Source organism: Hippopotamus amphibius, chromosome 1, assembly GCF_030028045.1.
Source record: "Hippopotamus amphibius kiboko isolate mHipAmp2 chromosome 1, mHipAmp2.hap2, whole genome shotgun sequence".
Classification (NCBI taxonomy): Eukaryota; Metazoa; Chordata; class Mammalia; order Artiodactyla; family Hippopotamidae; genus Hippopotamus; species Hippopotamus amphibius.
The window spans coordinates 273,175-292,685 of record NC_080186.1 but is presented as its reverse complement, the minus strand read 5'-3'; the positions used below and the strand labels follow the sequence as shown (position 1 = coordinate 292,685).

The 19,511-nt window shown below is 69.7% G+C and overlaps 1 protein-coding gene across 1 annotated transcript; it reads right to left on the bottom strand.

Annotated features, from left to right (window-relative positions):
* Positions 1-9,237: 9,237 nt before the first annotated feature.
* LOC130859850 (basic proline-rich protein-like) lies at positions 9,238-17,698 on the bottom strand. Its single transcript, XM_057747296.1, has 11 exons — positions 17,452-17,698; positions 17,067-17,131; positions 15,442-16,019; positions 14,307-14,495; positions 13,388-13,460; positions 13,158-13,342; positions 12,899-13,102; positions 11,921-12,527; positions 10,938-11,136; positions 10,069-10,248; positions 9,238-9,899 (listed from the first exon to the last, which is right to left on the bottom strand). Exons 1-11 carry the CDS (start codon positions 17,696-17,698, stop codon positions 9,238-9,240), a joined length of 3,189 nt encoding a protein of 1,062 aa, XP_057603279.1.
* Positions 17,699-19,511: the final 1,813 nt, after the last annotated feature.

Below are 19,511 nucleotides of genomic sequence, written 5' to 3'. Positions count from 1 at the left end.
GGGGCCGTGGCCGCAGGGTGGGAGGGACAGGGCCCCAGTCCAGCCGGACACACGTGAGGACTTCGTGCTCCCTCCCTGCTCCCGGCGGGAGGGCTGTGATGAAGCGACAGCCATCCCAGTAATTAGCCGGCCCGGCACAGGGATCCCAAAGGCCCAGCCACTTTCCGTAACGAGCACGGCAGCTGTGCCGGAAACTCGCAGTGACAAGCGCTGTCCCTGGGCTGCCGGCACGTGGTCTTGCTCCACCCCGGGCGTGGGGGTCTGCGGCCCAGAGGTTGTCCTCCAGGGGTGGACGAGGCCAGAGGGCTGAGTCACCGCCTCGGAAAGCTCCCGGGCAGCCGCACAACTCCAGGCGGCGCTGTGCGCACCACACAGGGGGCCAGAGGAGAGTGCGGCCCCCAGGAGCCTCCGTGGGCCTGGATCACTGGAGTCATGGTGGGGGAACCAGAAGTCCGCCACGGGTGCCTTGAGCGGGGTCCTGAGTCCACCCCCTGTCTCTGGAGGGGGAACGGCCAGCGGCTGGTCTAGTCCTCCTGGGCCCGGGACGGGGCGTCTGGAAGGCCGTCCTAGGAGCATCCAGACCTCCACCCCTCCACCCCCCGGCCCCTCCTCGGGATTGTCAGGGTACCCACCCAGCCTGAGGCCCACTCAGGTGGGTGTGTGGGGCTGGGGCGAGACACAGGTCCCCAGCGGGCACCACATTTTGGGGAGACTGAGAAATTGCCGTTGGATGGGAGTGGAGGAAGGGCTGCTCGCGCCAACCCCTGCTGAGGCCCACAGCCTGCCCTCCTTGGGCGCTGCCTGGGCTGGTGGCGGTTCGGGGCTGGTGCGCAGCCGCACCAGGGGGCGCAGCCCAGAGATGCCAGGCTGGGGCTGACGGGCACGGTGTCGCCAGACTCCCAGGAGGACAAGGGGCGGCCGGGGGAGCCCGGGGAAATGGCCGTGAGCCCCGAGGCCCGGGACACGGTGGGGACCAAAGGGGCCCTGCTCAGCTCTGCCGGGAAGGAGCACAAGCTGGGGTCGAGGAAGGGGGATGGCCGCGGGAGGAGCCCGCGCCCCGGAAGGGCGCAGCCAAGGGGCCGACGGACCGATCGCCTGGCCTGAGACGTGGCGGAAGTAGATCTGCTCTGAGTTTCAGGCTGCCTGGGCTCCTGCAGCTCTTACCCTGTCGTCACCAGATAGGGACCCTTCCCACCAGTTCAGGTGCTCCATGCAGACTCAGAGACACTGGGCACCGTCTGTGTCTGTCTCACTCAGAGTTAAAAGACCACGCGGTTTTCTACGGGAGGTTTCCTGAGGCCGCTCTATCCGGCAGCCACCTCGGGGCTAGGGAGACCCTCTGCCCCGGACAATTATTTTGGGAAATTCAAGGTCCCGGCGGGAGGCCACCGCAGCTATGCCGTGGAGGCCTGCGCTTAGCTCAGGGTCGGAAAGCAGGCCAGGAAGCAGCTGAGCTTCGCCTGCGTGCGGTGTGGCCGGGGAGCGAGTGCCCCCAGGAAGCGAAAGCCACTTTGACTGTCTCCCCTGGTGCATCACCCTGAAGAGGACGATTCTGGTCTGGCTGACTGCCCACCCCTGACCTTGCAGTGACCACTCTGTGCTCTCCTGGCCTCGTCTGCCTAAGTCTCGAGTAGAGGAAACGTGACCCAGAGCAAGACAGGGCCCTGTGCTGGCGAGATGACCGAGGGGGTCTTGGCAGGGTTCACACGCATCCTGTCCCTTGGTTTCCAACAAGTGTTCAGTTGAGATGTTCCCTTTGCCCCGTGGTCGTTGCAGGCAGCCCCCGTCAGCCCAGGCTGGGTCCGAGGACCCTCTGGCGCCCCTGAGCTCTGCTGACGGCTGCCTCAAGGCCCTGAGCTGGGACGGTCACTCCTAGTGGAGCATCTGTGGCTGCAGCAGGAGTCCGCTCCTGCCTGTGCAGAGGCCCTGGTCCCTCTGGGGCGGCACCCCCACCCTGCAAGGAGGGGTGTGGTCGGGGGGTCAGCGGGACGGGGCCCGGAGCCTCTGGCTTCCTCCGAGGGGAGAGCCGGGCGCCCAAGCCTGAAGGGTCACCGTGGGCAGCCCCCACCGCACACCGGCCACGTCATCCCTGCCGGGCAGGCGGCAGCTGTACTGGGTGCCAGGATCGCTGGAGAAACTGGTGGCCACTGGACAAAGGTTCTGGCCCAGCCCACCTGCTGGGTGCAGACGTTGCCATGGCAGCAGGAGGGGGCGGGGCCGGCGAGACAGGATCTCCAGGGACAGGGAGGCCCAACCTGGAAAGGGTGACCAAAGCACCCCCCAACACACTTGGGGACACAGTTGGGCTGGTGGGAGCGCTGGGGGTGAGCTAGCCCCCAGCCTCCCGGCTCTGCCTGCGGCTGAGGCCTCCCAGGGTGGCGCAGGCCGGACAAAGGGCCATTGTGCTGTGGCTCGGCTGCGTCCTGCATGGCGGTCAGTCCCAGGCGGCCGCCGGCGCCCTGCACCCCCCAGGGCTTACGAGATCCCACCTTCCTGCTGGGACAGGGCTGGGGCGGGGGGCCCTGGAGCCCCCCACCCCGAGCCTTGGACTCAGGGTTGGGACCTCTCTCAGCTCTCAGCCAGCTCCGGGCTCCACGGGGACGCAAGCTCCGTGTCGCCTTACTGGCCCCTGCACTTCTGGTTGGGACAGGCCGCTTCTCCTCGGCACAGGCCCCGCGTCCCTCCGCAGGCCCCGGGCTCCTCGGGCTCAGCTCCTCCGCGCAGCACAGCCATCACCTGGGGCAGACGTGGGCCGACGCCGGGGCTGCTGGCCTGCCCCACGTGGGCCCGCTGGGCAGCTGGCCCCGGGGTCAGGGCCCCCATGGCAGGGGACGAGCTCTGTCACGCACCTCTCCCTGGCCCTCCACCAAGTCACGGGTGTCCACCTGGCCTGGGGAGGGGCCGTGGCTAATCTTGCCTTTGGCCACTGCAGTTGGCACGGCCCTAGAAGACAGGCAGCTTCGTGTCTTCGGGGAACTGGGAGAACGATCTCGTCACAGGTCGCGCAGGGCAGGACCCCAGTGTTTGGGGTCTGGACTTGGAGGTTCTGCGCAGGGAAAGGGCTCGCCCCACAGGGCAGTGGCTCTGCCTCCTCAGGGACCCCCCCTCGCCGGCCCTTCCCCCACTGAGCTGTCCGACGCGGCAGAGACCCTGCCCCGCCTCGGCAGGAAGGCCACCAGGGGCTGCGTGTTCCCGGGCGCGGGTGGGGCTGATCCGCGGGATCCGCGGGGCCAGGTGTTTCCCCCGCAGGCGGCTCCCTCCCGCTGTGCTGACGGGTGAGCGTGGCCTGGGCCCCGCGCGGGAGGCCGCTCCCTGCCCTGAGGAACTGCTGCACAGAGAGGGGACCCTCTCTCGTCCACCTTTGGATCTGTCTTTCCACCCCTTCTGGCCTCAGCTCCTCCCGCCCAGCCCAAGGGCCCGGGACCCACCGGGTGCCCAGTTCAGCCTCTAGGGCGCCAAAGTCAGCGGTGAGCCCTTTGGGCCTCCTTGGCCAGCCCGTCAGCAGCGGGTCACTCTGCTCGCGGAGCCTCTGCCCAGCTCGGCCACCTGAGACCAAGGCCCACCTCTGGGGGCCAGCGGGTCGGGCTCTGGTGCTGTGGGGATGGAGGAGGCAGGTGTAGACTCTGTTGGGGTCTACGGCTGGGGAGGACCCAGAGCGGTGGGGTTCCAAAATATTTGACCTTAAAATATAAGGCAATGAGAAAGGTCTTGCTAGTGGAAAAACCTCAGCTGGGTGAGCGAGACCACATCACCACGAGAGCAGGTGCCCCCAGTGTGATGTGACGAGAAGGGCGGCCCCTCCGTGGCTCCTCCCCAAGCCCCTGACCTCAGTCTAAGCGTGAGAAAAACATCAGACAAACCCCAACAGAGGGGCAGTCGACAAACACCTGGCCAGCGCTCCTGCACACGGCCAAGGTCACGAAAACAAAGGCATCTGACGCCTGTCGCAGCCAGAGGAGCCCGAGGACGCGTGACGACTGAATGTCACGTGGGATCCCAGGTGGGAAGAGGACACGCGGAGAAACTGAGGAAACCCGAGAGAGGTGGGGCTCGAGCGCGTGGAAACGGGCCGGCCGCCGTAGCCCTGACCCCGACGGTGGGGGGTGGGGAGCTGGCTGCGGGCCTGCGGGAACGTGCAACAGTGCTGCACGTCTGAAACTGCGCGAAGTAAGAAGCTCATTTAAATATATTTTGAAGAGTCCCACGGTGACCCTGGCAGGTGTCCCGGCGCTGTCGGGGCGTCAGGGGACAGAAGCTGGTGGCTGTGAGCTGCGGCGGGGGACGCAGAGGACAGGGGTCCGGGGAGCTGAGGCAGGCCGGGCTCAGGAAGGGCCGGGACCCCTGGGCGTGCCTCTGGCCCTCAGCTGGGGCCACGAGGGGGGCTGAGTCCCAGCTCTCTCCAGCCCCACCCCCACCCTGTCCTGTGGTTGGGCTCGGCTGGGCGCTGAGGGCACGGGGGTCCCTGAGGCCTTTGGTCTGGTTTGGCCTGAATGTTGCTGGGCCCCTGACCTGGCACGGTCACCTCCGCAAGTCTGTCGGGTCCAGCACTGGGCACGCTTGACATTTGCTCGGGGCCGGGTGGCTCCCACCCTGAGAGGCTGAGGGGGCCCAGGACACGGACCCCCGGACAGCCGAGGCCGGCTGGGCGGGAGGGTGAGCCCCGGGAGCTGGCCCTGGAGGGGACAGATACTGGGAGCCGGGAGACCCTTCAGCCGGGGGCCCCAGGTGTCAGGCTGAGCGCACGGGGGTCGCCCGCAGAGTCCGGTGGAGCAGAGCGTCTGGGGCCCACCCCAGGCACCGCAGGCCCGTCCTCCGACACACCGTGAGCTGTGAGGTCTGGACCAGAGTGCCTCCAGACCAAACCAAGGGCCCTTCCGCGGGTGTGCTGAGACCTCAGGGCCGTGGGCACTCAGCTAGTGCTGCCCGCCAGCACTCCTGGGGCCTCAGGGGTGCACGGGCATCCGATCGAGGGGCACCGGCCGGAACCAGCGCTGCAGGCAGGGCCCTGGCAGGGAAATCTCGGCGCAGATGGAAACGACTCAGGCAAATTGCACAGGCAGTGTTGCCTCTGCAGCGGCCTGGCCCCGCCAGGCCTCCTCCGACCTCTGACCTCTGGGAGGCCCAGAGGGAACTCTGGAGACTTGAGGCCTGATGCGGGCAGCCACCTCTGGGCTCCACTGCGCCCCTCGCCCTGAGGCTCCAAGCAAAGACTGGCCCAGGGTCTGAGCGCTGGGGGTGGCCCCTTTGTCCTGGGAGAGTTGACCGCAGAGCTGGGACCTTGTCTGGACCCCCTGAGGGGGTGGCTAGGGGCGTCCTACCCCACCTCCCTCATGTACCCGCAGCTGGGGACCAAGGGGAGCCCCCAGGCCAGAGCGGCCGGGGCGGGGCCCGGGCTGGGTGGGGCCCGACCGCACGGCTGGGAAGGCCAGCTGACCCCGGCCTCGTGACCCCCAGCCTTCCCAGCCTCCTCTCTGCTTGGCTCTTTTTTCTAACTGCCCCCTAGCTTGGCCGGCGGGGGGCCAGATATGCCACCACCAGGGGTCTCTTGTTGCCCAGCAAGGCTGTGTCCAGCAGGCCCCGAAGGCCCCAAGCAGAGACGGGCCAAGGGGCTGCCTGGCCCTCCGTGGTGCCTCCTCCCGGCTCCTCTGGCCTGAGCACACAGCTGAGGCCGGCACCCACAGGCATTCGGTTCTCACGGGGGCCCTGGGGAGGGGTGAGGCTCCGAGGGCCTGCTCTGGCTGTGCAGTTGGGTGGTGCTGGCTGCACAGGGCCCTGGGGGCACAGGCCACAGCTCAGGCCTGCCCTGCCAGCACGGCGTGGCTTTAGGCTGATGCCAGGAACCTGGCAGGGAGCCCCTGCCCTCTCCTGCCCTGTGGGACCCACGCGTGGCCCGGCCTGGCCTGGAGTCCGGCCCTCACAGGGGGGCCAGGCCCAGTGACTCAGCCTCCCCCAGGAAGAAACAAAGCGCCTGGGGGCAGTGGGGACCTTGGTGCCAGGGCCGGAGTGACGTGGGCAGTTGCATCGGCTGCCTGTCTGGTGCGGCCAGACCGAGGTCACCCCTTGTGAGACAGGAAGCTCAGCCCCACGGGCCCCACTCTCAGCCAAAGCCAGACATGTTCCGTGTCACCCTCTCCCTGAGTGCCCGCTTCTGCGGGCGTCCGCCCCAAACCCAGCACTCAAGAAAGGAGGGGCGCCCTGCCCCTCAGCCTCTCCTCAGGGACTGGGATTGAAATCGACCCCCCTCTGCCAGGTGCAACAAGGGCCTCAGACGTCCCCAGGCCTCCACCGATGTCCCCCTGCCGGCCCTGCAGGAGCCCTCTGGAAAAGGGCCACAGCCCTCCCACGGGGCAGATCCACCGAGGCCCCTTTTCTCCACCATTCAGGGGGCGCGGGGGAGGAGCCCACGCAGCCCCAGCTCGCCAGCGGTCCAGCGCACGCGTGGCCCTTCGGGCTCTCAGACCAGGGACCAGGCCTCATCCTCGCCCTGCGCGGGGGCAGTGCCAGACTGCCTGCTCGCAGCCTCAGGGCCGCTGCCTCCCCCAAACCAACGTCTCTCCTCTTTCACACGGACCCCAGGCTCCCCGGCCTCCCCGAGCCGCCCCCGCCCGCCCACCCCTGCAGCTTCCAGGGCCCTCGGGTCACGCCCACCCCGGGTCTCTAGATGACGTGCGCCTTCGAGGCCACACAGTCGTGGTTCTTGGATGGTGTCAGCAGTGGCCTCTCCGCTCCCTGCTTCCTGCCGGGGGACCTGTCTCCTTCGCTGGGTGGCGGTGACCTCGGAGCTCCCTGCACACCCTGTGCCCCTCCACCCGGGCACAGGCTGAGCCTGGCGAGGGCCTAGCACTGTTTGGGGCCTTGTTTTGTTCCGTCCTTCCTTCACGGCATTTTTACCCTTTCTGTTTTGAAATAACTCCAAACGTACAGGAAAACGGCGAGTACAATACGGATCGTCCGCTCGGGCGGCCGTAAGAAGCGGCCACAGCCCAGGGCGGCGTAGGCAGGACGTCGCTCCTCACAGACCCGGGGCTGGAGGCCCAGGTCCAGGTGCCAGCAGACCCGGCCTCTGCTGAGGCCCCTCCCCTGCCTTCTTGCGGTCCTCACGGCCCTCTCCGCCCAGCCTTGGTGTGCTCGCGGGGAGGGGGGCCTCTCTTTCTTCCCCTTGTTATCAGGGCACGGGTGCCCTCAGGGGCCCCCCTCATCCTGATCACCTCGCCGAGGCCCCCCCTGCAGACGCCGTCACGCTGGGGGTCAGGGCTTCCACACAGGATTCGGGGACACAGCTCAGCCCACAGCACATGCTGCTTCTCTCTCCCAAAACATTCGCGCGTGAGGTGCTCGCGGGACACCCGTCACCCCTGACCCTTGCGTCTTTGCCCGATGACAAGGACCCCCCCAAAGCTCCGCACAGCCGCTGAGCCTCGGAGGCCCCATCTCCCGGCCCCACGCCCTCCGCCTCTGCCGCGTCTAACAGACGCGGAGCTTCCTGGACCTGCCCCCGCAGCCCTGGGAGGGCCGGCTGTGCCTTTACCACGCGCCCGGCCCTGGCTGCCCCCATATCTGCCCTTGCAGGCTGCTGGCCCAACGGAGTCGAGACACCCCGGCCCCTGCCCCCTGCCAGGCCCTCCCCCGCCTCTGCGCCACCGCCGTGGCCCCTCGTGCCCACCCGGGGTGTCTGCCTCTCAGTGAGGCCCGGGCACCTGCAGCCTGGAGCCCAGCCGGCACCCCTCCCAGCAGTCACACCTGGGCACGCGCGTCGGTTTTGTGCCCCGTGGGACGTGGGTCTTGCCTCGTTCACGGCTGACGAGGTGCCCGGGGCGAGCCTGCCCCTGCGGGTGCGTGGATGTCGGCTGAGTGTGTGACGCGGACTCCCCACCACCGTGAGGGGACACGCAAAGCTGCCCAAGCCTGGCTTCGGGCCAGAGCACACGGGACGGGAAGGTGGGCCTCTGTGCCAGGGCAGACGTGGCGTTTCCCCACGAGGAGGGGAAGGGACAGCAGAGCGTCCAAGGCCGGCTTTCCACCCGTGCCGGCTTTCCTTAAACGTGGCCTTGGACCTCCGTCCTCTCCCGCAGCGCAGGCGGGGGCGGGAGGCAGGGTGCCCCCCCGAGGTGCGCAGGGACGGGGCGGGCACCGGGAAGGGCCCTGGACCGGGAGGGGCGCTTGCTCCTCCTGGTGCCCACGCCCCAGGGGCCCCACCACCCTCAGGGGCGACGTGGGCTCCCTGGGAGCCTGAGCGCCTCCCTGGGCCCTCCTGCTGCCGCCCCTCCCAGCTCCGCGCCCCCAGCCCCTGGGTGCACCCAGGCCTGCAGGATGGGCAGGTGGTTCAGATTTGCATCCCAAACCCTCCGCTGCAGCTGTCCAGCGAGCAACTCATTTGCATGAAACTCCTCAGACTGCGGGAAGAGGGTGCGGGCTCCAGAGCCAGGCTGGACTGATGGCGGGGGGCTTGCCCACCCGCCCCCGCCCCCAGACAGCGGGGACGGCGACGGGCCCCAGGGGCGTCCGCCTCCCTTGCCCCCTCACGGCTCTGACTCCCGCCTGGGCGGGTGCCGGCCCGGGAGCTGCCCAGCTGTGCCCCGGGGGGTCCGTAGCCGCCCTGGCCTCCGGCCTCCGGCCCTTGCCTGGCTCCGCCCACGCAGTGCAGACTCTCCCCTCTGACCCCTGACCCGCCCCGCCCTCTCGAGCCACAGCCGCAGCCCCGAGTCGGGGGGCCTCCCGTCCGTTCCGTCTCGCGCTACCGGACCGCCCCGGCCCTGCCCGGCCCCAGCCGTGGCCTTGCAGGGCCTTCCCTGGCCAGTGGACACGCCGCCTTTCCTCTGGAAGCGTCCCCTTCTCTCTCCCTGTTAGCCCCCCGCCCCCAGCGGGCCGCAGGCCCTAGGAGCCCACTGTGCCCAGGGCTGGCGGAAAGTGAGGGCTCAGAAATCCTGGTCAGAGGAAGGAGGGGGAGGTCAGGTGAGGTCAGCAAGAAGGTCAGGAGGGGTCGTGGAGATCAGGTGAGGTCATCCATGAGGTCAGGCGGGGTCGGCAAGGGGCCCCCGCTGGGCTGTGCTGCCCCCCGCCCTCCGCCCCTTCCCAGGGGTGCCACCTGGGGACTCACCCCCTCCCGGGTGCCCCTAGGCTCTTTCTGGCCTGTTCTCCCTGCAGGGGTCTGTTCTGTGGGGTCTCCGCTTAGGGGCCAGAATGGACAGGGCAGGAGAGACTGGATGGATGGAGCCCATCCCGTGTCCTGCGTCAGGGTCAGGTGTGGCCGTGGGGCAGGGGTGCTGGGGGCCGGCGGAGAAGGGGCCTGGGGTCTGGTGGGGTGCCCCCCGGGGAGTGAGGAGGGCAGGGAGCCAGGTGTGCGGTGGGCGAGGCCCCACTCAACTTTCTGGGCGCACTTTGGGGAGCAGCTGCCCTGAGACAGGGGAGGGTCCTGGAACCGTGCCACCTCTGACCACCGACGCCTGTCTGTGGCCCCTGCTGCCTGGAGGGGGACAGAGAGGCGGCGTCTTGGGGCGTCAGAGCCAGCCCCTGCGCGGTGCCGCTAGGGGGCGGGGGCCGGGGGACGGGAGGCCAGGCCCCGGGCTCCTCTGGCTCTGGGCGCTGACCCTGGGCCCTGCCGCGGGAGGTCTGGGGAGCCTCCGGGGGGTCCGTGGCCGCTCGGGAAGTTGCTGCAGAGCCAGCCTGTAGCTTGGCCTTGACGTGACTGAGTCTGAGCGGCTGCCTCCCCAAGGCCGGGAGCGGAGCCGTGCAGAAGCCCCGCGTGTCAGCCTGGGCCACGGCAGGGGAGGCGGGGGCCGAGCCCAGCCTGCAGGCCGGGGGCCCTCCGCGCCCCGCAAGCCCAGGCAGCTCTGGCCTGCGGCCGGCGGCCCCGTTGCGCTGGGCCGGGCGCGTCCTGGGCCTCGGGGGCTGCCGGGGCCCTGGCGGGGCGGCCTGTCTGATGCAACCCGGTCACCAGGAGAGGCGGGCACCAGCTGGGCTGTTGCCACAGCAGGGAGGGGGCCCCGCAGCCCCACACCCGGGGCGCCCTTGGCCTCTGGGGAGGGCCCGCCCCGCCCTCAGCTCCCGCTGGCAGGGCCCGGCGCCCACCTGGGGGCCCGGGCGCGGCCAGGCTCCCGCTGCACCTCCAGGCCCCCGGGCCCTGGACCAGCCGCCCCTGCTGGGCCCCTCCCACGGGGGCCGCGTTAACGAGGCCACTGGGCCCGCTCGTCCCCTCCGCCCGGGTAATTGGTCTCCAGAGGCAGGGAAGTGTCACCGAGATGCCTGGGGCTGCCTCAGGGGATGGGGCTCCAGGAAAATTACACCCCCTTTTTCCACTCGCTGGCGTCTAATTGTGCTCTGGGGCCGCCCCCCTGGCACGGAGCGGGTTTGTTTGTCAGAGGCGCAGGAGGGAAGACTGGCTTCCCTGTTTCCAGGGGAACGGTGGCCTTCCAAGCCCAGGGCTCATTCGGGGGGGGGGTCCCTGAAACAGCAGTGGCGGGGGGGCAGCCGCCGTGGGGAGGGACCCGGTGGCCCACGCGACCCCTGGATCCTGGTCTGATGGGACAGGGTGGGGGCATGTTTCGCGAAGGAGTTTGTGTTTTTCACGGAGGTGAAGTTCACACAAAATGAGCCATTTTAGAGGAACAGCGCCGTGGCAGTCAGCGCGCTCGCAGCGTGGTGCAGCCACGGCCTGTATCTGGTCCCAGAACCTCCGCATCCCCCGAAGAAGGAAAAGCCACCAGGTAGCGCCCCAGCCTGGGAGCCACCACGGGGCCTCCGTTTCCCAGACGCGCCTCTGGGACACTTTCTGTCCCCGACAACGGGCCCGTGCACCGCAGCTCAGCGTGGTCCCTCCCCACCACGCCGTGCTGCTAGAGGCTCCAGCAGGAGACCCCCGCCCGCCCTCCGGGCCAAACCACAGGCCACGCGGAGTCCTCCCCCTGATGCTTCTTTATGGTCTGGGCCCCGACACTCACGGGCAGCAGAGGAGGCAGCGAGAAGCCGGCAAGGGCTGCGGTAGGGCCCGCGGGCCGCCCCGAGAGAGCGAGGGGTCCCCGTGAGGATGGGGCCGGGGGCGGGGGGGCAACCGAGAGGGGGGTGGGCGGGGCTCGGAGGGAGCCGAGCTCCCAGCTCGGGACAGACGGGTAAGTGCGAGGTGAAGGCGAGACACGTCAGCTGGGGCCCGAGGCAGGAAGTGGGTCTGTAGGCCTGGAACCCAGGCGTGGCCTACGAGGCCGCCCAGCTGACCCCAAGGTGTCAGGGACCAGAGGACCAGCTCCCACGAAATTCACAGACACCAGAGCTAATTGGTGAGGAGCCCACACACCCCTGGACGTGAGCGCCCAGGCCCCTCCCTGGACACAGAGAGGGGCACCGCAAGCCAGGACCCCCAACCGTGTGGACAGCGGTTGGGAAGGAACCTGTCAGTTGATATTTTAAGGAAGATGCTGGGAGGTGTGATGACAAGGACTGAGGGTGCAGAGCCTCCTTCCCGGCGGACGTGACTCTGCTCAGAACTGCGGCCAGGGGCCCAGGGGGAATGGGGGACAGGAGCCTGGCCACACGCGGTCTGGGTCTGGCCGGTTCCCAGACACTCAGGGACTCCACCCCAGGGTTCTGGCATTGCCAGTGGGCCTGGGTCGGGGACGCAGGAGCCGGGGCGGGAAGAGACCTGGCCGGGACAGGCCAGCCACGTTGGCGGGGGGCGGGGAGCAGAGAGGCCCCAGGCAGGGAGGCGGGGGGAGCTGGAGGGGCCCTGGCAGCGTCTGAGGACAGCACCAAGGGGGAGGACAAAGCCAGGGCCAGGCCAGGAGGAGCAGGGAGGTCACTGTGACCTTGAAGAGCGTGTGGGCCGAGCAGCAGGCAGGAGGAGCCAGGCGGGGTGACAGGGGAGGGGGGCAGAGAGAGGGCGGGAGCTGAGGGGCCGCTGGGGTCGGGGGGGTTTGTTTAAGGGTGACACGGTGGGAGCGTGGGGCTCCCCTCGCAGGAGCATGGCGTCCACCCCGAGGGATGACTTGGGCCTGACCACGTTGAGAGGGGGCTGCCGGACGGTGTTTCCTGCAGCCACGGTTGGTCCGCTGCGGGAGCGGAGCAGGGCCCGGGGACCAGGCCGTGGAGGGCAGGCTCTCCCTGAGGGGCAGCCAGGGGCCTGTGCTCGAGAGGGCGTAGCCACGCGGGGGTGGGGGGCCCGAGGGGCAGGGAGCGGGGGCGGGCGGCCCTGCAGGCTGCGGCCCAGGAGGCCAGGCCTGGGGGTGGGGGGGGGGTTGGGGGAGGGCGGCGGGCCCAGCGGAGAGGCCCCCGTGCGCATGGTGAGTGGTGAGAGGGCGTGGGAGGCCCCTTTGGACGGGGCTGGACCCTTGGCCCAGGGCGGTGGGGACGGGGGCGGGGTGGACACGGAGAGCTGCTCGGGACGAGAACTACACGGGTGGGGGCCCCGGGAAGGGGCAGCCTTGGGGGGGACGTGCCGGCACTCAGCTCCGGACATGGAGGCCTTCGGGGTGGGGGTACCGTCGGAGGGAGACGTCGGGGCGGCTTGGATGACGGCGACGAGCCCGTGTCCTGCCCGGCTGGGAGGAGCAGGTGGGCAGGGAGGTGCCCGAGCCCTTGCTGGCAGCGGACGCGGCCCACCCCCCGGCCGAGGCGGAGCCTGAGGGGCGGCGCAGGGCCCTTCCTGGCACCGCACGTCCGGGGCCAAGGCGCACAGGCCGTCCCAGCCCGAGCCAGCGGCTCCCTCTGTCCCCTGCGGCCCTGCCCACTCGGGCAGCATCCACGGCGCCCCCAGACTTGGGTGGGGGCTGGGCCAGGGCCCCAGGAGGCAGGCGCCTCTGAAGGTCCTCCGCCCACTCAGTCTGGCTGTTTACCGGCCCTGGGGGGCCTCCCCTGGAGCCTGGGGCCCCAGGGCTCCTGTCTGGTGGGCGGGGCTGGATGCCAAACTCACCGGGCTCCCAGGCTGCCGAGAACAAAACCGGGCGGGGCCGGATGCCCGCTGGCCCGCGCGGGGGGCCCAGGGCGGCCCCGCCGGCTCTGGAACCCTGGGAGCAGAGCACAGAGCTGTCTCACGGTTATCGCCGCCACGAAATGGCGCAGCGAGGCGCGGACACCCGCGCGCTGCTGGTAAATCCGCACAGAGGCAGCGGGAAGGCTGCAGGTGGCGTGGGCTTCGAGACAACGTTACACCTGGTGGGCAAAACGCTCACCCGATGTAAAAGGGCAGGCGGCCCCACGATCCCGCTCCCGCCAGAGGCCCCGTGGCCACCCCCTCCCAGCGACCATCTCCGGGAGACCGGGGCGTGGGGGGCGGAGCCGAGGAGCTGGGCAGGTCCGGGCTGCCACGATGCCTGAGACGCTCACGGGTCTCCCTCCCGCCTGAGCCCTGAGGCCCCTGCGAGACGGTGGGGGCACGTGTCGGCGGGCCCTCTGTGCTCACCTCGGGAGGGCCCGGGGCGCCACCCGAGCCCCTGTGGCTGAGGACCCGCTGCACGCTGACGGCAGCTCTGGCCCTGCACACAGGGCCCCCCGCCCAGGTCTCACGGCGTTGACACGTCCATACTCACTCCCGGTCACGTCCTGGGCGCTCCAAGCCCCGGGCCACCTGCCCCGCAAGGGGCGAGCCCCAGTGGGGGCCCTGGGGACAGCACGCCTGCCTTGTTAAGTGGGGTCCCTGCCTGCAGGCCTGGGCCCGCCCTGGCCCAGGAGGCCGCCTGTGGCCTGTCCACGAGTGGACACGTGCCACCCCAGGACACCGTGCCCTCCCACCCCTCGCCGCGTGGCTGCACCTCTCCTGGGGGGCTTCTCCCCTCGGATCTCACCCTACAGACTCCCAGAGCCTCCCCCAAGTGGGGCCACAGTGCCTCCAGCCGTCCCCCGGCTGAGCCTGGCCCCGGGCTCTGTCGCCACAGCTGGGAGCTCTGGGTCCCGTTTGTGGGCACCGGGCCCTGCACCTCATTTTCTGAGACTGCTGGGGGCTGGGCCGGCCAGAAGGCAGCTCCCAGCCCACCGTCACTCTAGGCGCCCTCCCTCCTCACGGGCAGATGGGGGCTCCTGAGCACCTCACGAGGAGAGAACCCGCTCAGGAGGACGGAGGCGGCACCCCCTGCGCCCCAGGAAGCACAGTGTCCCCCAGATGTGGCCCACACCCCGGTCATCGCACGTCCGAGGAAGGCTCTGAGCCGCCTGTCCTGGCCTCTGAGGGACAGGCTCTTACCCCCCTGCTGCCCAGGCCCCTGGGGAGCTGTGGCCTCTTGTGTGTGTCTGGTCAGCCTGGGGTCTGCGTGTGGCAGGTGTGGGTGCACACGGGGGCGCACGTGGGCCCCTGCGTCCCGTGGTCGGACCCAGAGGGTACCTACGAGGGGCTCGCCTGGGGTCCCAGGGTCCTGATCAGACAGTGCTGACGGAGCTCAGGGCTGGGACGCAGGCCGCGGGGCGAGGCTGCCCACAGGTGTGCGACACAAGGCTGGCAACCCGGCGGGGGAGGGGTTGCAGGAGGGCAGGTACACGCAGGGGTGTCCCCGGGGCACTGCCCCTCAGGGGCTCCGCTATAACGGCCACGAGAAGTGGGCGTCCGGTGTTCAGGGTCGTGGCTTTGATCCAGCCCATCGGAGATGCCGAGAAGAGGTGGGTCCACCCGGCACGAGCCTCTGCGTTCCTGTCCTGTTTGCAAAGTGACAGTTTTCCTCAGGGACCCCCAGAGGAGACCAGCTCCGGTGCTGGGGCCTTGGGTGGGGTCTGCCGGGGTGGGAGGGGTGCCGGCCTTGAGGGCTTCCTGAACGCCCTCGCCCGGGAGCTGGACACTTCCTGGAGGAGGGTCTGTGGCGCCAGGAAGGAGCCCGAGGCCAGCTCAGGTGGGGCCGCGGTCGGGGGGCAAGAGCGGGGCCGGCAAGACAAGCCTGGAGGGAAGGGCAGTTTGGGGGCGTTGGACAGGCCCGAGGTCCCAGCAGAGACGGAAACAGACCCACCGGGTGTGGCCTTTCGTGCAGGAAGGGGGGGTGTGGTCAGTAGCTGGAGGGAGAAGAAAGGACAGACGTCAGCTCCTCCCCACGCCCTCCGGGCAGCACCCAGAGGAGCCCAGGGGCCTCACCCGTGGTTCCCCACTGTTCCTACTCCTCCCCTCCTCCTTCCCCTGCCTTTTGTCTTTTCAGAAGCAGATCCCAGCTGGGGGCCGGAGCTGAAAGCAAGAGGCAGCCCGAAGTGAAGGCAGTTCACATCCCGAAAGCCCAGAGCTTTGGGTTTGGCCAAAGGCCTTTTATTGTTACACAAGCTGGTGAATAGAAGCAAAGCACATCTCTCTTGAAAAACAAAGCGTCTAAATTCTCCTTGGTGGTCCCTGAGTTAGGGTTAGTCTTAGATCATGCTGCCCTCGGGCTGTCTTGACCTCAGGCCAGCGGCCACCACACCTGCCACCACACTGGGCTCCCAAAGCAGAGCACCCCCGCCACGGCCACTCACGCGCGGCAATTTTGTGCTGATGAAAGCTGAACACACCGTGAAAACAGCTGGGCCGTGCGTGGGCTTCCCGACTCGCAGATCCTAGGCAGGGCCGCCCCTCGACCCTCCAGACATCTGGAGGCACCACGTCCGTCCAGCTGTCCGTCTGTCACGCTGGAGCCCAGCTTTTGGCTGCTGTTCTGTGCCTCCCCGCAGACGCGCAGACCCAGCCCCGCTGTTCTGGACTTTGGGGACCGGCACGTATGTATCTGACGGAAAGGACGTTGACGCATGCCACCACCTTCCAGCCCACATCTTACAGAGCAAACAGTCTGTCCACAGCAGGAAGGGGGGGGACGCAGCCTCAGGTCAAAGGGTGCTGCCTTTAAGGGGCTCAAGTTTAAACTCTGCTTCCTGGACAAGTGGGCGCGCTGTCCGGCTCCAGCCCTGCGGCCAGCGCCGCCCCACGCCCGCTCCTGCCTCCCCTGAGTCCTCCGCGCTGCCCGTCTCGCCGCCTTCGGGGGTGGACGAGGCTGCCGCGCGTCCGGCGTGTGGCGGGCGCCCGGGAAGCGGTCGGGGAGGGTTTCCTGAGGGGGTCGAGCCGGGGTGGGGGAGGAGGGCTCTCGTCCCCGCTCCTGGAGAAGGTGGCGGTGGGAAGGAGCCGGTGGCTTCAGTCAGGTGGAGCCTGGGGCCCGGCCGCCAGCCCCAGGCGCACGCTGCTCTACGTGTGTGCGCGTGTGCGTGTGCGCAGGGAATGTGGGACTGCGGGTGCGTGACTGAGCACACGCGTGTGTGGACGCAGGAGCGTGTGGAGCCCAGAGGAGGAAGCAGGCAGAGCCACGGGGAGGGGCTGGGGGAGGGGCCCCGGACCCCTGACCCCCTGGGGAGGCGGGCTGTGCCCGGGAGGGCGGGGCCCCCACCACCCCGCAGGGCGCCGAGAGCCTCAGGAGACACCACCCTCGTCCCCACGGATGCCTGTGGCCACTCGTTCCAAAGGTCTCCCCTGACTCCCGGGACCCCAGAGACGGAACCCTCCCCAGTGTCCCAGGGGTTTGGACCTGGGTCTAGAGGCTGCGCCACACCCCGGGATGGGCCAGGTGGGGCTGGAGGAGCCCTCTCTTCAGGAAGCACCCCCCGTTCCCAGACCCTCCCAGGGGGACGCTCCTACAGGCAGGCGCAGGGTGTCCCGTGCACCCTGGGACCCTGCAGGACGCACAGCTCTGCACACCAAGGAGAGGGCTGGGGGGCCCAGGCCCTGTGAGGGGTCCCCAGGGTCCGACAGAGGGTTAGGGAAGGGGGAAGGAAGGGGAAGGGGAGCAGAGGGGAGCAGAGGGGAACCGGGACACTCCACCAGCAAAGCCCCTTCAACCTAAAGGTCGGATCTTTCCTGGGAACCTTCTCCGAGTTTGATTTGGTGATGGGCCGGAAGGACGGTCTTGCTTGCCCTGTTCCAAACCCCCTGCAGTCAACGCATGTGGGGCTGTGCTCCAGGGAGGGGGCCTCGCAGGGGTGGCGGGTGCAGAACCTCGGCCCCCTCCGGAGGCCCCCTCCCCTCCCAGCCCTCCCGCGCGCAGGCCTGAGCCCGCGCAGAGACCCCAGCGCCGCCCCTGCACCTGGGCACCTGGCGGGGCTCGGGTTTCCTCATGCAAAGCTCAGCTCCTGCCCAGCCGTGCCCCCCCCACCCTGGGAGGAGAGGTCCCCGCGGTGAGGCCACCGCAGAGCGCGGGCCGCCCGCTGGCATTGTTCGCTGCGAGACAAAAGAGGGGCGGGCCCAGGGTGGGGGTGGCAGACAGGTGCAGGCCCACTGTCCCCGCTGAGAGGTGCGTGGCCGAGCGCCCAGAGCAAACCACCGCTGGCCCTGATCTCTGGCCTCCAGCCCCACCCCGGTCTGCCCCACCCCAGGGAAGGGTTAAGGCGGCCTGGCCGACCGCACCTTTGTTTGTAGATCTGCACCTGTGCTCTAATCCACCAGGCAGAGGAAGCCAGGGTTGCGTGAGCCCCACCAGAAAAAAGGACCCCTCCTGTCTTCCCACAGGCCTTGCCTGCACGGGGACCAGAGCCCCACACCCGCCTCCGACCTGCAGCAGAAGGTGGGCGTCTGTTGGCTCACATCACAGCAGTTTGAGTCTCTGTTTGGATTCCGCGTCGGGGCAGGTTGAGAGGGCTCCCCCGTGCCGCTGGGAGCCCTGGGGTCTGGCTGCGTCCCGAGAGCTGCGGCCCCTGCCTTGCGGTCCTCAGATCCACCTCCAGCGCAAAGCCCCTCTCCGTGCGGCCTGGAGCGCAGACGCTTCTTCTGAGGCCTCAGGCTGACCATCCCCGAGGCCCCAGGCCCACAGGCCGCGGCAGCCCCTCCATGCCCCCTTCCCAGGGAGAACGTAGCCGAGCTTGCCCTTCTGTGCAAGGTGGCCACAACCGCCCGACACGCGCCAGCCCAGCTGGTCTGTCCGGTGTGGACCCCCCAGCCCCTCCCCAGGGCCAGAGGGCGCCGCAGTCCTTTCCTCCACGGCCCCCCACTCAGCCCGGAGCCCTGCAGGGCCACCCCCTCCACCCGGCATCGCCGGCCCCCACCCCGTGTTTCTGAGAGCGCCACCCGCCCGTCCCCCCACCGCAGGCCGAGGGTCGCAGCGGCCCACCTACCCTCGCCGCCTCCTCCCGAGGGCACCCGGAGGGCTGTCCGCTTTGCTCCGTGTACACCCTGCCCCCCGTTCTGCCCCAGCTTGCGGCGGGTGGATGACGGGGAGGGCCACGGCGGCCCCTCAGCCCAGGCGGGGGCTGCCACGTCTCTCTGGAGCCACAGCCCACAGCCCCACGGCCCGAGGCCCTCACCTCCTGACTCAGGCGCACCCCTGCTTCCCACGGCTCTCAGTCCACCCAGGGCCCCGTGAGGAGGACGCGGGGAGCCCTGGACCCCTCGCTCGGGCTGTCCGGGGACCCCCCCACCGAGCTCTCCATCCCCCCGCCTCCCCAGCTCAGGGCCTGCTGGCTGCACCTCGGTGCCTTGAGAGGTGTGGTGGGTGTTTCCACCGTGGAAATGAGCAAGTGCCACCCCCTGCCCAGGGCCACTGCTAGCATTCACTAGCCCACCGTGGCCTGGGACCACCCCATTCCATTCCAGACCCTCCAGTACTGCCCAGGAAGGGGCGGATGGGGTGTGGGGCTGCGGGGCTCTCGCAGGCCAAAAGGACAGGGTGACCCGGATGACCGTGGGCAGCCTCGGGCCTGGAGGCTGGAGCAGTGGACAGTGGCCTTGGGGCCTGTCTTTCCACGGGGCGAAACCCTGGGCAATGGTCAAGCCTCGGGAGGTGAAATCGCAGGCTGGGGCGTCCCCTCGGCGTGGAGGCCCCAGCGGCAGAGAAGCCACCGGTGTGGACAGTCGGGGCCCAGGTCGGGGCAGCCCCTCAGGACCCCAGTCGGGGGCAGGGGCTACCGGGAGTGAGGTCACAGGGCAGGAAGGGGCGGGCCGCCTGTCCCCCCACCTCCTCAGCCTCCTCCGAGGAACAGGGCGAGGAAGTCACCGCCCCCAACGGGCGTGGCTCCCACCTCCACGCGTCTCCTCCCCTGGGCCTCAGGGGGACCCCCTCCCCGACCTGACCCACCCACTGTCCCCGAGGCCTTCCCCTGGCCGGGTCGCCTGCGGGGCCCCACCCCTGCCTGCACCCCCCACACCCTGCCCCTGAGTACCCTTTCCTGGGGGCCGGCTCTGCCTGTGCAAACACGGGCCCCGGCGTGGGCCGCCGCCGTAGCCGCCCCTTCCAGGGAGCCCCGTGCGGCCCCGTGCTGGCCACCCGTTCGGCAGGACACCGGAGAAAGGCCCGGGGTCCCGCGGGGGCCTCCGCGAGACGGGGTGAGACCGCGTGGCCCGGAGCCTTCCCGCCTGTGTGGGTGCAGAACTGGGGACCCTTTGCTCCCCCCAGGCCGCCTCGCCTGCAAGGACCATGTGTGCCGCCCCGGGGGCCCAGCGACCCCTCCACCAGAGCGCGGTAGGTGGGGAGGGAGGCGGAGCCAGCCTGAGGGGTGGGGGTGGGGCCCTGGACGTGGAGGGGGCTGCGGGCGGGAGGCGGTGGTCCCCGTGGGAGTCACAGCAGCCCTGTCTCTCAGGAGGGAGAGGAGGCGTCGGCCCTCCTGAC